Source organism: Crocodylus siamensis, chromosome 4, assembly GCF_052110815.1.
Source record: "Crocodylus siamensis isolate JL-2025a chromosome 4, ASM5211081v1, whole genome shotgun sequence".
Taxonomy (NCBI): Eukaryota; Metazoa; Chordata; order Crocodylia; family Crocodylidae; genus Crocodylus; species Crocodylus siamensis.
The window spans coordinates 114,787,795-114,801,779 of record NC_143398.1 but is presented as its reverse complement, the minus strand read 5'-3'; the positions used below and the strand labels follow the sequence as shown (position 1 = coordinate 114,801,779).

Here is a 13,985-nt window from a genome sequence, read left to right as displayed (position 1 = left end):
CGTAGGTGCTTGAACCACCTCCGATGGCAGGCTGTTCCAGACCCTGGGGGCTTGGACAGTAAAGAAATTCTTCCTTATGTCCAGCCTGAAAAGGTCTTGTAGTAGTTTATGACCATTCGACCTGGTCACCCCTTGGGGCGCTCTGGTTTCTTTTAGCCTCTGGAAGGCTCACAGCCTCCTGTCAGCCTGAGTGAAGGGGCAAGTTACATCTGTGACATCCCTGGACTTGTGGGCCATGTTACTGTTTACCCTTGCAATAGAAGCACACAACCGGGCTTTACGGGAGCACCTGGCCCGTGTAAACTACAATACCCACCACACATTGAGAAGCGACGCCCCTGGGTGTAGTTTTGCATTCTGGGAGATGTAGTGCTGCAGGGAAGTAGGACTACAGGTACCAGGGTGCTTTTCTGGCAGCGCAAAGCCACTGGACTCTGGGACCTGTATTGTCCTTCCCCACCCAGGGAGAAAAGGGTTGGCTCTTGCACGTGATCAATGTCCTCTGACTTCATTGGCAGGCTGGAAGCAGTGGGGAGGGGGCAGGGCTGCTGCCTTATTTCCCGGGAGCAGCAGGGGATGGCTCTGTGCTGTTTTGTCACTGTGAGCAAAGGAGCCTGGAGGAAATGGTTGCCCGGGGCACAGAGGAGCATCATTCCCCCCGGGGCGGGGGGGCTTTGGGCCCCACTTTGGAGCAGCAGCAGCAGCAGCAGCAGAGGTTTTGCAGGGAGACCCCCTGGCATAAGTCAGGTGAGTGCCCTAGCTCTCCTCGATGGGGAGGGCATATCAGAGTCTAGGGTTGGGGTTGATTTCCAGGGAATATTTTTTAGCTGGGATTGATCTGCTAGGAGCCTGCTGTAAGAAAGAGGCCTGTCCCCAGTAAAGAGCCAAACTGACTTGGGTTTTACAGGGTCCCAGCTGGTGGGCAAAGCACCAGGGGTGAAACTTCATAGGGTGCAGAGGGGATCTAGGGCTGTGTCACAGAGTCATAGTTCCTGCTTTAACTTCCTGCCTGGGCCAGGGACTCCCTGTGTAGTGCTGGAGCTGTCAATGCCTCCTTTGTTGCATGGGGTAGGGAAACTCACCTACAGGTGCAAAGCACTGCAGCAGAACTTGCTCTGGGCAGCCCAGCACTTCGCATTAAACTTGCTGGAGTTAATGCCTCTACTTTCTTGTCTCACTCAAACTGAGAAACAGTTTTGGTATACAGATCTTATGCCTCTGTCAACTCGCCTTACCTTTTTCTGTGTACCCCAATTTGAGAAATACTGTCCTAAAGGGAAAAGGCAGAAAGGCTGCTCTAACATGTGCATGTGGCCTGCCTCTCCCGACGTGCATACATTCACTTCAGAGAGAATGACCTTTGTTAAAGTGCCCCTCACTGCTCTGCTGTGGTTGCTATCCAAGGACATCTGGATATTACTACCCTGCAGCCTCTGTGTGCTGTCTGTTAATAGCACAGAGGGCTGGAGCAGCTGCCTGTGCCCAGATTGCGTACTGGGTCACTTCACAGCTGTGAAGTTCCCCTGGGACTGGGTTGACAGCAGTAATTTTCATTGATTTCTTTTTCCTGACTCCTGTGGGAGACCCCCAGCAATGAAATCGGCAGTGGATGTAGGGACTGCTTACTGAACTGTGACACTATGCTCCACATAAAAGAGCCCCAAACTGTTTTTTGCTGTTCTTATCCCTAATGCTGGCAATAGGACACATGCTTAGGGGTGAGGGCCTGGCAGAGGCTGGGGATTTTATAGCGTGCCAGGGTGCAGTGCAAATAGATTTGCTTCAATCTAGTGTGTTATGCAAAAACCTAAGATGAATTAGAACAACACAAATGGGATCCAATCCCTCACCCTGACTTCGAAAAAGGGGGGAAAAAAATCACAGATGTAGATTTGGATTATAGGTTCACGCCATCTCTGTCAACACCACAAATCACTCACAGAGCTACTTATCCAGAAACCTCTAAGTGCTCACTATAATAAGCCATATTAGATCTAACTTACAGGAAAGGAAACAGGAGCACAGTGGTCAGCTGCTGACTAGGGCTCTGTGGCCAGGCAAGGAAGAAAGCCCAGTGCTTTGTTAACTTTACTACACTGTCTTCCTTCACTTGCGTGTCTTGGCCTTTTTTCTTTCCAAGGGAGGAGAGGGAAAAAGACTAACAGACTCCTTGCGTGTGATCTGAGGGAAATAACACCCCTCATTTTCATTTTGACCCCCTGCCTCCCTGTGTTTTCCTTAGGAGCACTTGTTCCTATCACAGGTTTTCATGCTTGTCCCTCCTCTGCACCTGTTTGTGTTGCAGACTCCAACCTTTGGGTTCCTGTTTGATATTGATGGAGTGCTGGTGCGTGGCCGCCATGCCATACCTGCTGCCCAGGAAGCCTTCCAGAAGCTGACAGACTCCAACGGTCAGCTCTGTGTGCCTGCTGTATTTGTGACCAATGCTGGGAATTGCTTTCGGCATGCCAAGGCCCAAGAACTGTCCAGTGCCCTGGGATTGGAGGTACAGCACCCAATGGGGAAGGCATAGTATGTTAAGATTACACGGGACACAACACTGGTGGAGGGAAATCCTTGCTTGTAGAGCAGAGGACACTTTGAGGCCAAGGCACTATCACCTGTTTGCAGGTTTGTGTGTTGTTTGAAGTCCCTCTCCTCTGTGCAGCTGTAACTTCGCCTGAGGTTATGGGCTTCCACAGTTGGGACTGGGGCAGCCTCAGTGGGGATCCTTCAATTTTTTGTGAGGGGAAAAGTCCTTGGAGCTGTGTGGGGAGGGGGTGATGCTCCACCCTCCTCATGCTATCTATGGTCCTCTCTTTCTCCCACAGATATCTCCAGAGCAGATCATCCTGTCCCACAGCCCCCTGCGACTCTTCCGTCAGTTCCATGAGAAGTGCGTGCTGGTGTCTGGGCAGGGACCAGTTGAGGAGAATGCCAGGAAGTATCCTTTGATCAGAGGGCAGGGCCACTAGATCTTCCTGTAAAAGCTTTTCAGGTAATCTAGGCTGTTCTGACCTCACATGGAGAGCAGTTTTAGCAGCAGCACTTACTTTGACAACCAGCAGGAAGGCTGGGGAGCAGAAAGAAGTCGGGGCTTACTTATCCTGAGGTCATCTGCAGGGAGGGAGAAGGGAAGGGCAGGGCACAGGCTGTTATGGAAGAGCTGAAACATTGGCCTGTGTTGTCTGTCCTTTGCATCCAACCCTGTGGCCTAGTTGTTTTCTTTGGTCCCTGTTTTGCTCCTTGTTCTGACTGGGTTGGTTACAGTCCAGACTTCACATCCCTATTACTGGGCTAGCTGCACTGCTCCACCTTTTCAGGATCTCACCAAGTGCACCCTCACTAGTGTCAGGCCAGGGGCTTTTACCTCCCCTGGGTTGGGAAGCTCATATTATCAACTTAGACAACAGGCTGCAGGGACAGTTACCCAATGGACTGCCTACCAGTACCTCACGTGACTTGAGGTGGACCTCACTGAGGGGTCTCTTCAAAGTGTCATAACAGCCACAGAACAAAGAACCATTTTGTTTTTCACCTAAAGACACAGAGCAGACAGGGCCAAGGGTTAAGAGCCCCATGCATGTTACTTTACATAAGCTTTTCCATCCTATCCATAGCTTAGGCTTATTCCCTATCTCTGTGCTGGGAAAAGCTGCTTATGCTGCTTGTGGTTACTCCGTCCTAAGCCAGCCATCCTAGCTAGTCAGACTGTTTCACTAGGAAACCTTGGGTAGCCTCCCCCAGCTCACCCAAATCCTGCCCCTTTTCTGGAAAGAACCCCATTGTAGTTTGGTTGGAGCCAGCTATTTTAAGTTTAGTTTTCTTGGGGGCTGCCTGCCTGTGGCGGTCTTATCTATGTCATTGTTCTGCCCTTCCATGCCTGGCTGTTTAACAAGCCCTTCACAATCTCCTTTGATTTGCTTTTGTATTATCAGGCGAGTAACACACACTGAACAGGGAAATTGAATAACAACAGTCAAGAGATGTGACAAGCTCTACATCTGCCACACTCCTGCCTCTGCTTTGCTGTATTAGGGACAAAATTCCTAGATCTCTGCCACTGGCCAGAAAGGAGTCCATGTCAGAAGTGGCAGCCATGCTGTGGGTACATGGTTTGAAATCTACCTGCATAAAGCCATGTCACTGCACATCTTGCTCCTGCCCTCTATTTGTCCTCTACTAAAATGGTCCCAAGTTCCCTCTTCTCTACTAATGCACGTCTCAAATCTTTCCTGAACTAACCAGTGCTGCTCCAGTTCTAGAACCCACACCTGAACATTTGTCGTGAGAGCTATCTGCTCTGATCAGACGCATATCAGTCCTGCTATTCCGGTGCTGCTGTATTTGTATCATTCTCACTGATTCTGGGTAGACTTGTGCTGATATAGTTGCCCAGATCTCTTCCTTCAGCCTCTAGGCCAGGGGTGGGCAATTATTTTGGTTGGAAGGCCACTTACCAAGTTTTGCCAAGCTGTTGAGGGCCGCGTGGGTACCCTTGTCCCTTGGCAAGTGCCCCACCCCCAGTTGCCATCTTGTGACCAGAAGTCCTGCCCCCTAATCCCTGACTTTTGCCACCAGAAGTCCTTCCCCTTGCCCCCGGAAGTACTCCTTTCAGCAAGGGATTTTTCCATCTCGGTACTAGAAAAATACCAAATTGTATTCTAAAAATTGAACATCTACAACATTAATTAATTTGATTTAAAAAATATATTTTTGTCCTGATTTATGTGTGTTTGTATAGTGTACATAGAGGTGGGTATAGATTTGTGGGGAGCTGTGAGTGTGTGGGGGAGGGTGTGGGTGTGTGGGAGACCTTGTGGGGGTGTGGAGTGAGGGGAGCATGTGGGTGTATGTGTGTGGATATGTGCGGTGTGGGTGGGCATGGGGATGGCTGGGACGTGTGAGGGTGTGGGTGTGAGGCTCTGCACGTATGGCAATGCAAGGGGGTGTGTGTGGGACTCATCGCAAACACACACACACACACACTCACTCACTCACTCACTCACTCCCTCCCTCCCTCACTGCTCTCTTTGTCTCTGTCTGTCCTTCCTCCCAATCATTGCACAGATGTGCATGCACATACACGCACACCCCCTTCCTGTTCCTGGGCCTGGAGTACTGGCATGGGCCCTGTGCTTCTGCAGTCCAGTCCAACAATGCAGCACATGGTGTTGGAGTGGTGGGTGGACAGAAAAGCAGGGAAATGTCAGCTACAGGCAGGGGGCAGTGGTGGTGAGCAGGTGTGCAGGAACGCAGTGATAGCTACATGGGAGCACAGCACCTGTGCTGGTGTCCTGGGGCGAGCACTGGCAGGGCCCAGAGCAGGTTGGCAGGAGTATGGGGCCTGGGCTGGCAGGGGCTCTATGGAGCTGACCTGGCTCCTCCCTCTCCATGCTGGCATAGCCCAGTGTGGCTCCATAGGACCCTGCCAGCCCAGGCCCTGTGCTCCTGCCACCCCGCCCCGGGCCCCCACTGGTGCTGACCCCAGGATACCAGTGTAGGCCCTGAGCTCCTTCCCAGCTGTCATTGTGCTTCTGTGCGCCTGTTTGCTGCTATGCCTCCCCACCTGCTGCTTCTTTCACCGCTTTCTTGCCCACTGCCACGGTGCTCCAGTACCATGTGGTTCCTGGCTGCATGGCTGCGACCACAGGACTTGGCAGAGCTGGCCTGGCCAGCCCCTGGGGCTATTGCCTGTGGTCCTCCCCTGCCGCCCCACCCCCGTCTTATCTGCATTTCCCTCTGTGATGGAGAGAGACGGAAACAGCTTCACAGTCCCTAGCCAGAAGCTTCTGCTGGGCAGAGTCTTCTGATGTGGGGAGCTGGGAGGAGGGGTGGGGCAGGGCTAAGGGGGCTTTGCTGCTGGGTCTGGCTGTTGGCTTCCCTTGGGTCCTACTGCCCCTTGCTTCTGTCATCTTTGACAGGCAGCCAGGAGCAGATGCATATTAATTGTCTACCTTTTTTAGGGGCCCTGTGGGCTGGATAGAATGGCCTGGCGGGCTGGAAGCAGCCCATGGGCCGTATTTTGCCCACCTCTGCTCTAAGCCCACTGGGCGATGAAGGACTGATAAAGAAATGTGGGCTGGCATCAGGGGCTGGGCTAAGCAGGAGGTCTGAATTTGCAGATCTCCAGCTTTTGCATCTGAGATGCAGGATTCTGATTCTCTCTCTCTTGCCTTGGGATTTTACAAACTACAGGGCATACATTTATGGTATTCTGAAGTGTTTTATCACTCCATTATTGGAGGTACTAAATAAACATGCATTAGAAAAGGTGCATTAATGCAAGTATGGACATGCCTGGTACCAAGTCAGAAATCATAAGTCCCACTAAAAGTCACTGGGCCTATGCTCATAACTCCCTTGGGTATTTGCTCTGAATCATCCCTTTCATCTGTAAAAAGACACCTCTATTTCCTTGACTGCCTGAAATAGCCTGGGATTCCAGAATGTGATCACCATAGAGGCACTGAGGAAAGCATACCCCTTGCTGGACATGGTAGATCAAAGCCGTAGGCCAAAGAAGCTGGTAAGTATCAGTTAGTTGAGAGAGAGGGTGATCTGGGGTGGTAACACTGACATGTTACATTACAGTTTTGGGTAAAATAGCTGCGAGCTAGCCTTCCTGCACCATTCATGGGGGACTCCTGCTGGGGAAGATGGAGATTGTGACCAAGTGTTCTGGCAGCTGGCACCCCTGTGCTATTCTCTATTGTGAATGCTGCTGGAAGAGCCTAGAGCTACAGAAGCTTTCAACCTCTTCTTTCCCCTAGTCTCATGTGCATTTCTTCACTATGCCTTACAGTGACTGCAGCTGGGATTTAACAGTAACTAGCAATTTTGTGCTCTCAGAGGCCTGATTTTCAGCAAGTCTTGTGCATGTATCTGAGGAAAAGTAAGAAATACACTCCTTGCTTGGCGAGCCTTGGCCTGCCCCTTTATTAACCCTTCATGTCAATCCAGAAGGAAGCAGTTTGTCAAAGGGATTAGTTTTAGATTACTAATCTAGCCCTCCTTGTTTTCTGGCAGCCTCCTCCAACTACAGACTTCCCTACCATAGAAGGTAAGTGAGTCTTCATTTGTGTGGGGGTTGCTATTTCTGTTCACTGTGTAGGCAATCCAGCTGGGACAGCCTCTTAGTACTGGAATACCAAGGCAGCTCATTTGGACAAGATGGTATACCGTGTTTGTGTCTCACTTTCTAAAAGTAATATGTGGTGATGGAGAGCATGTTTTTGCTGTTTGTTCAGTAGCTGGGCAACTAGTATTTTCCATGTCTCTTCCAAACATCCCAGGGGTGATTCTGTTTGGGGAGCCAGTCCGATGGGAGACGAACTTGCAGCTGATTATTGATGTCCTCCTGAGCAATGGGAACCCTGGGGCAGAACTGAGTGCCGTGCCATACCCCCATATACCTGTCCTTGCCTGTAACATGGACCTCCTGTGGATGGCAGAAGCCAAGATGCCCAGGTGAAAAGCATATTTTGTTCGAGTCATTTTAGCCTACCCTGTGTGGCTCTCCTGTTAGTAGTCTTTCTTTGGGACCTGACCTACATCTTTTCCAATATGACTAGGAGGCCTTTTCCTTGGTTTTGGCAATACCGAGATGTAGGATAGCTGAGTGGATAGCACTGTCACTGGAATGAGCCTTGAAATTACTTTAGAAGTTGACAAATACAAATTCTTGTTCTGGTGTCTCAATATGCATATATTCTCTGGTGCTGCTGCCAAGTCAATCATGGTCATACATATTCCATAATAAAATTTTTATGCCATGTGATGGAGGGTAGAGTAATAGAAATGATGATCTTTTCTTGGGCAGGTTTGGCCATGGCACATTTCTTTTGTGCCTGGAGAACATCTACAGGAAAGTGACTGGAAGGGAGCTGAAGTATGAAGCCCTGATTGGCAAACCCAGCATTGTCACCTACCACTATGCTGAGTATCTGATCAAGCAGCAGGCAGAGAAGCAGGGGTGGGAGTCTCCCATCCGCAGGCTCTATGCTGTTGGGTAAGAGACTATTTTTTTTGCTTGTTTATTTAAAAATCAGAAAAACCCTGGAGTCCCTGAAGCACCTCTGGAACTTCCCATTCTAATTGCTGCTCTGATTTTTTCATTAATTTTAAGGATCACTATTTCCCTGCTTCATGCACATCCATGACAGAAAATGGCATGGTCATCCTGGGAAAGTCATTGCCATTTACATAGTGTGGCTGGATTTAAATCAGTATAGCAGCATTAAGTCAGCATTAGACAAATAAGCCAGGCATGTTAGACAAAGCTAATCAAGCTTTGGGTGCATAAAGGGGGACAAAGAGGAACACTTTGCAATTGGCCAGATGCAGCTTGGTGCTCGGGGGTTTCCTCCTTTGACCTACACAGTGGGGATGCTGCATTGGATAGACCACTGGTTTGATTCTGGTAGTTCTGTACAAGCTCCTAGACATGTGCACTTTGTGCTAGTACAATCTTAGTCTGTCCACTCCCATACGAAGCATGTAATACCTTCAGTTTCCCTCTCCTCTGATTTGCCTTGCACAGGGATAATCCTATGTCGGACATCTATGGTGCAAATCTCTACAACAGCTACCTCAAAGCTGCACGCCAGACCCAGGCCCAAGCTGGAGTGCGGGGGAGCGTGGTGGCAGCAGGTCCTCAGAAGGACTTCAACCTTGGGAATGATAGTAATGTCTTGATGGAGAGCTGCGAGTCTATTCTGGTCTGCACTGGGGTCTACCGTCATCACAGAGACATGCCCCCTGTTTCAAATGTGTGTGTGAGGGACACAGTGTTCCATGGGCACCGGGACTTCTGCTTTGATCCCAGCTTGGTGGAACCCTCTTATGTGGTGCAGGATGTGAATGAAGCAGTGAAACTTGCTTTGGAGAAGGAGAGCTGGAGTTAGGAGTGAAGCAGGCATGGCAGAAATCTGATCATCAGTTTAGCACCGGAGCAGAAGGGAAAGGGGAAGAAACTGGGAGATCTTCTAGCAGAGCTCAAGAAAGTTCCCAGGTCCCTGTGGGCTTGATGTCAAACATTCCCTTGTGTTGTCAATTATTTTGCAGTCCTAATAGCTGCTAGCAGGGTTCCAAACCCTTGCAGAGCTATATTTAAATTGCTGTTGTTGTTGCAGCGGACTTGACCCTCACGTGGGCAGGGTCCATCTAGCTGGACCATCACAGCCCCTGTGTCTGTGGAATTGTAGTTACTTGAACCCTCTTCCTTCTCTTCTATGCATCTAAGGTGAGGACCCTCATCCATGCCACACATTTTATGGTGAAGTGCTTCCTCCCCTGTGCAGAAGAGTATTGGCTAGTGCATGAGACATACCCTGCTCAGAAGCTTGATTGGGTCCTTCATGGTGCCTGGTACACACTGCCAGTCCTCTGCTCAGGGCAGAATTTAGCCATTTGTTACCACTGTCCTCAAAATGTGCCAGTGGATGTTAAGTAGCCTTCTTTGTTCAGAGACTTAACACATGCAGCCTTTATCTGGAAATAGCACATAGGATCTCAGTGGCCATATGCTGAGTCCCTCATGGAGCTGCAATGTTGTATCATGGCATCCTCAGTTTCATTCTGTGGCTCTCCAGCAACAGAAGCTGTAGCAGGTCTCCTCACAGGAAAACCTGTATAACCACAGTGACTTTGTGCAGTGCCAAGAACGGTGTTATTCCTTCCTTTAATTCTGTCTGAAAACGCCTCTTCAGCTGGCTGCCAGCCCCAAGGGCCGACAGCCTTGCTTTGTAGCAGCATTGGAAGTAGCTTCAGCTTATAAACTGTGAGGGACAAGAACATTGCATCTCTGCTGTAGTGTTGGGCTCTGAAGTGGTACCGAGGTTGAGCAAAGACACAGGAATGGATCTCCTGGCTATCTGTCAGAGGGTCGGTGCCCTCCCTCCCCCAAGTAGCACTGCTTCTAAAATGGCATCCTTAGGAATTGGGGTGTCTACCTCTTCTTCCCCTGCTATACTGACTGAGAGGGGAATCGATTTCTGCTCTTTTCACGTGGAAGCGTGAGGGTGAAGGCAGTGCAAGGACCATAAAGCCAGGAACAGTAGACTGTCCTCATCTTGGTTTCTGGGTCTTTTAACTAAAGAACTAAAGAAGTCTTCCTTCTAATCTTCCCCCCCACTCCCCTTGTCTATTTGATCCTCAGCAATAACCTTAAATCCAATCCTCTTTCCAAAAGGCTCTCCAGAACAGTCAGCGCTATTCTTGGTTTGGCTGTAGCAGCCAAGAGCTCACTGCCTCAGCACCCTTCCCAGGTTTTGCAGAACTGGAAAGCTTCAGTTCTTTAGCCCTGGCTGTGATGAGGGGGAGGGGACTGACAGAGGCAGGCATTAAGGTCTTCTCTCAAAAATCGAGGAATCTAACTGTGAAAATTCCCCCCAGGTGAAACTTAAACAGGAAATAGAGATATTAGATTAGGCAAAGGATTGCTCTTAGGACTGCAGATCTGCAGTCCACCTCTGGTAAAAACCAGAAGCCATCTTGGGTCTTGGAACCACCCAAATGACTTGTTGCTAGATTTTATGTCACAACAATTCATCATGTGCTAGTTGGGTTACTCCTAGCTCCCACTAACATGTGCCCAAGAGAAGAAGTGGGCCCTAAAGTCAGATACAGCCTTCGCTGGGCACGTGGGCGGGCATACAATTTAACTGCAGGGAGGCGGGAGGGGGAGTCCACTTTGATCTCTATTCAAATCCCAGATAAAGTGTTTGCAGACTTCCTGCCTGCACTTTCTTTGACTTCAGGAAGGTTGCCTAGGAAGGTTGTATTGAGAACCAGGCTCTTTCCTCTCACTTGACACACTAAGGGCAAGGATTGGATTCTAGGCACTGGAAGGGGTTTGCATGTTCTGTTAGGTGACAGAGACAAGAAGTCTCATCTTTCCTGGTAAAGCTTTAACACAAAGCCAAGCTCCAGCTCCTGCTGTGCAGTCCTGTGAGAACTGCAATGTGGAGGAGCTTATCTCTTGCTTTCCCTTGTTCTGGCCCAGGCTTGTTCTTCCTGAAGTCTTAGTGGGACAAGTATCATTTAGGGGTGCCAAGGTAGTATGCAGGAAGCTATGCTTAGTTCAGAGTTCCCTGGATTGCTTAGGGAACTTGTTACCCTGGTTTTCTCCAGGCTGTAGAGACCCATGTCTTGTTTATGAATGATGAGCTTTGGTGGAATTGGACTTGGCACAAAAGAGCAATATTCTGTTCCATGGGTTGGAGCCAAGTCTTGAATTACTCTTTCCTTTGCATGCAGTGTATCAGCCTAGCACTACAGGGGTCTCTCTCCTGTTTCTTAATTCCTATGTCTTAACTTGTCCCTCAGCCCCTATCAAGATGGTTGACATTTATCTGCAGAGATTGCCAACAAAAGTGGCTAATTTTCACATGAACAGCAGCCTCTGTTCAAATCCTAGATAAGCTCAGGTCACTTCTTCCACTGGGCATTCTGGGCCAGATTTCAAAGGCAGGTAGAAACTAAGTGTGCAGATAAGTAATCATCTATTAATCTTCCAAAAGCTTTGGTTATGTGTTTGGGGCTCTGTTACTGGTGATAGCTGGTAGTATGGTTCTGTTACTTTGACACACACATCTTTGTCTCTTGCAGGAAGCGTATTTGGCCGAGTAACTCTGTCAAGCTTGTGGTGCTGTCCAGAGGAAAGTGTATGGCTGGAATACGTTAGCTCAAGTTCCAGCATCTGACTGAGTACTTTCTTTGTAGTGGCTTTCATAGAAGGAGATGGGAAAGTTCAGTAGGTAGGAGATAGCATCAGTCTGCATCATAATTCCCTCCTAACACCCTCCCTCAGAGTAAGGAAGTATCTAGGATTTGTATTTAGCAGGGAGTAATCTTGCATTGCAGGAAGTGGCCTGAGCCAGTAGTCCCTTTCCATTCCTAAGTACCAGGGAGGAGCTGGTGTGTTGAGCTATGCAAGTCTGCTGCACCTTTGGAATTGTAAAGCCATTCCTCCCTTTCCAATCTACCCATTTGTCTGGGGAGTAGGGCAGGGAGGGAAGAGACCTTTCAACCCTCAGAGCTGGTATTCCAGTCAAGTTGGGTTGCACAATGCCATGTCATACTAGGCCTGCATGCCTGCCAAGGAGTGCAAAGGAGTTAAAAGGGGAAAAAACATCCCCCCCCAAAAGAGACACCCAAAAAAACAAACAAACCACAAAATAAAGAATTTTGTTCTCTTAGCATCCACCCCTACATGCACATGCACCTTTCCCTGAAACAATCACACCACTTCTAATCAGCTGTAGCCTGTTGGCTGGGTGACCAGGAGTGGCAGGTGGTAAAAGGCCTTGTTACCCATCACCAGGCACGTTTACATGTGCAATTAGCATGACAAACTCCAGCACAATTTATACTGGTGTTTACTGCCCCGGTCACTGTGTTTGCACATATGCCTGGAACCGCAGCACCCTAACTAGGCTGGAGCAGCCCTGGTTGGCAGGGTGTTGGGTGTCAGCCTGCCAGCCTGGAGCTGATCCAACCCGATCTGACATACTGTGGAGGGGCTGGCTGAGGCATGAGGGTGTTTGAGTGCAGGGCTAGCCAGTGGGCAGCCCCTACACTGAAGCACCCTTGTGCCCCAGCTGGCCCTATCACCATCTACACGTGTGTTGCTGTGCACTAAATAACACTGCTGCAGGATAGTACTTAGGTTTACAAGTACTAACCTATGGTAGAGTTAATCAGTTTACTGCAGCCTAACAGCTACATGTGCAGATGCCAAGAACTCCACTGTAAAGTGTCTTGTGTAGATGTGCCTAGCCTCTGTTATGAATTCCAGGCCTTTTTTTTTTTTTTTTTTTAAAGGCCTCTCTAAGCAGCAGTTTGCCAGAATCTTGTTCTACCAAAAATAATGGTCCTCTACCAGCTATACACAAGCACTGGAGTGAAGTGAAATCTTTGCATGATTAGCTGCAAGGCAGGGTGGGGATTAGCCACTATCCTCTACTTCTCGTGTATCCCTTGGGTGGTAGCCCTTTCCACAGTTTGGATTCTGGTTTGGAGCAAATTTCCTTCATTATGGGTGGTCTGATCACTCAGCAGTAGATGCGACCTTAATTAGTGCTCATAAGTACTGTGCCTGTCAGACAGTAATGCTGTGAAGGTCTGATCCTGGCATATGCACCATCTATCTATTGGCTTTGAGAGATTTTAGATCAGCCTCAAAGCAAGTCAAGCAGGCAGAACTCAAATCTTGTAAGCAAGGCAGAGCTCACCTTTTACACAGTAAGGGACAGGCGAGCAGACAAGGTGGGGTGGTTGTGCCTGAAGCGGTGTGGGGCATGTGGGAGTGTTCCTCTTCAACTGCCACCTCTTCCTAGGCATAGCGAGTCAGAAAGACTGGCTGTGCAGGGGGGGCATGTAACCGCAGTAAAGCCACTTCCAGCACTAATGCTGGAGTTTCTCTTTCCCCAGTGTACCGGAAGCCCTTTTACATGGTATGGGATGTTTTGTAACAGATCAAGCTGATATCAGTTTGGGATATGACAAAGTTTAGCATTTGTATTCAGCTTAACCCAATTCCAGAGCTGCTCTTCAGACCAAGCATATTTGTCCAAGAATATAAAATCTTTTTTTGTGGAAATAAAATTTAAAATGTGTACAAGTTTCATGATTTTCACCCTGGACTCTTTAGCAGCCTTTGACTTCTGTCTGGCCCTGCTCTTTTCAGAGACCTTAAATGTTAACAAGTTAAACATGCTGTGCTTTTTATCCAAAAACCCTAAGAAAAAAAACTCAGAGCTGGCTTGAAGGATGTGCTTAGCTTGGAACATAGTGTCCATAAATGAAGGAGGTAGATAAGTCTAAGAGGGTCCAAAAAAGAGCCATAAGAATTAGAGGATTAGAAAGACATGCCTTATTGTGAAAGACTCAGTTCATTTGCCTCATCAAAGAGGAAGTGGTGGGGTGGGACAAGGGAAGAGAGACACTGGTTTGGGCTATAAGTACTGATATAGGAAACAAAC

General features: G+C 48.8%; 1 protein-coding gene across 1 annotated transcript; it reads left to right on the top strand.

Annotated features, from left to right (window-relative positions):
• The first annotated feature begins 519 nt into the window (after positions 1-519).
• HDHD5 (haloacid dehalogenase like hydrolase domain containing 5) lies at positions 520-13,628 on the top strand. Its single transcript, XM_090043461.1, has 8 exons — positions 520-747; positions 2,306-2,506; positions 2,832-2,944; positions 6,436-6,529; positions 7,030-7,063; positions 7,296-7,470; positions 7,823-8,011; positions 8,543-13,628. The coding sequence occupies exons 1-8, from the start codon at positions 577-579 to the stop codon at positions 8,904-8,906; spliced, it is 1,341 nt and encodes a 446-aa protein (XP_089899587.1). The 5' UTR covers positions 520-576; the 3' UTR covers positions 8,907-13,628.
• The last annotated feature ends 357 nt before the right edge of the window (positions 13,629-13,985 follow it).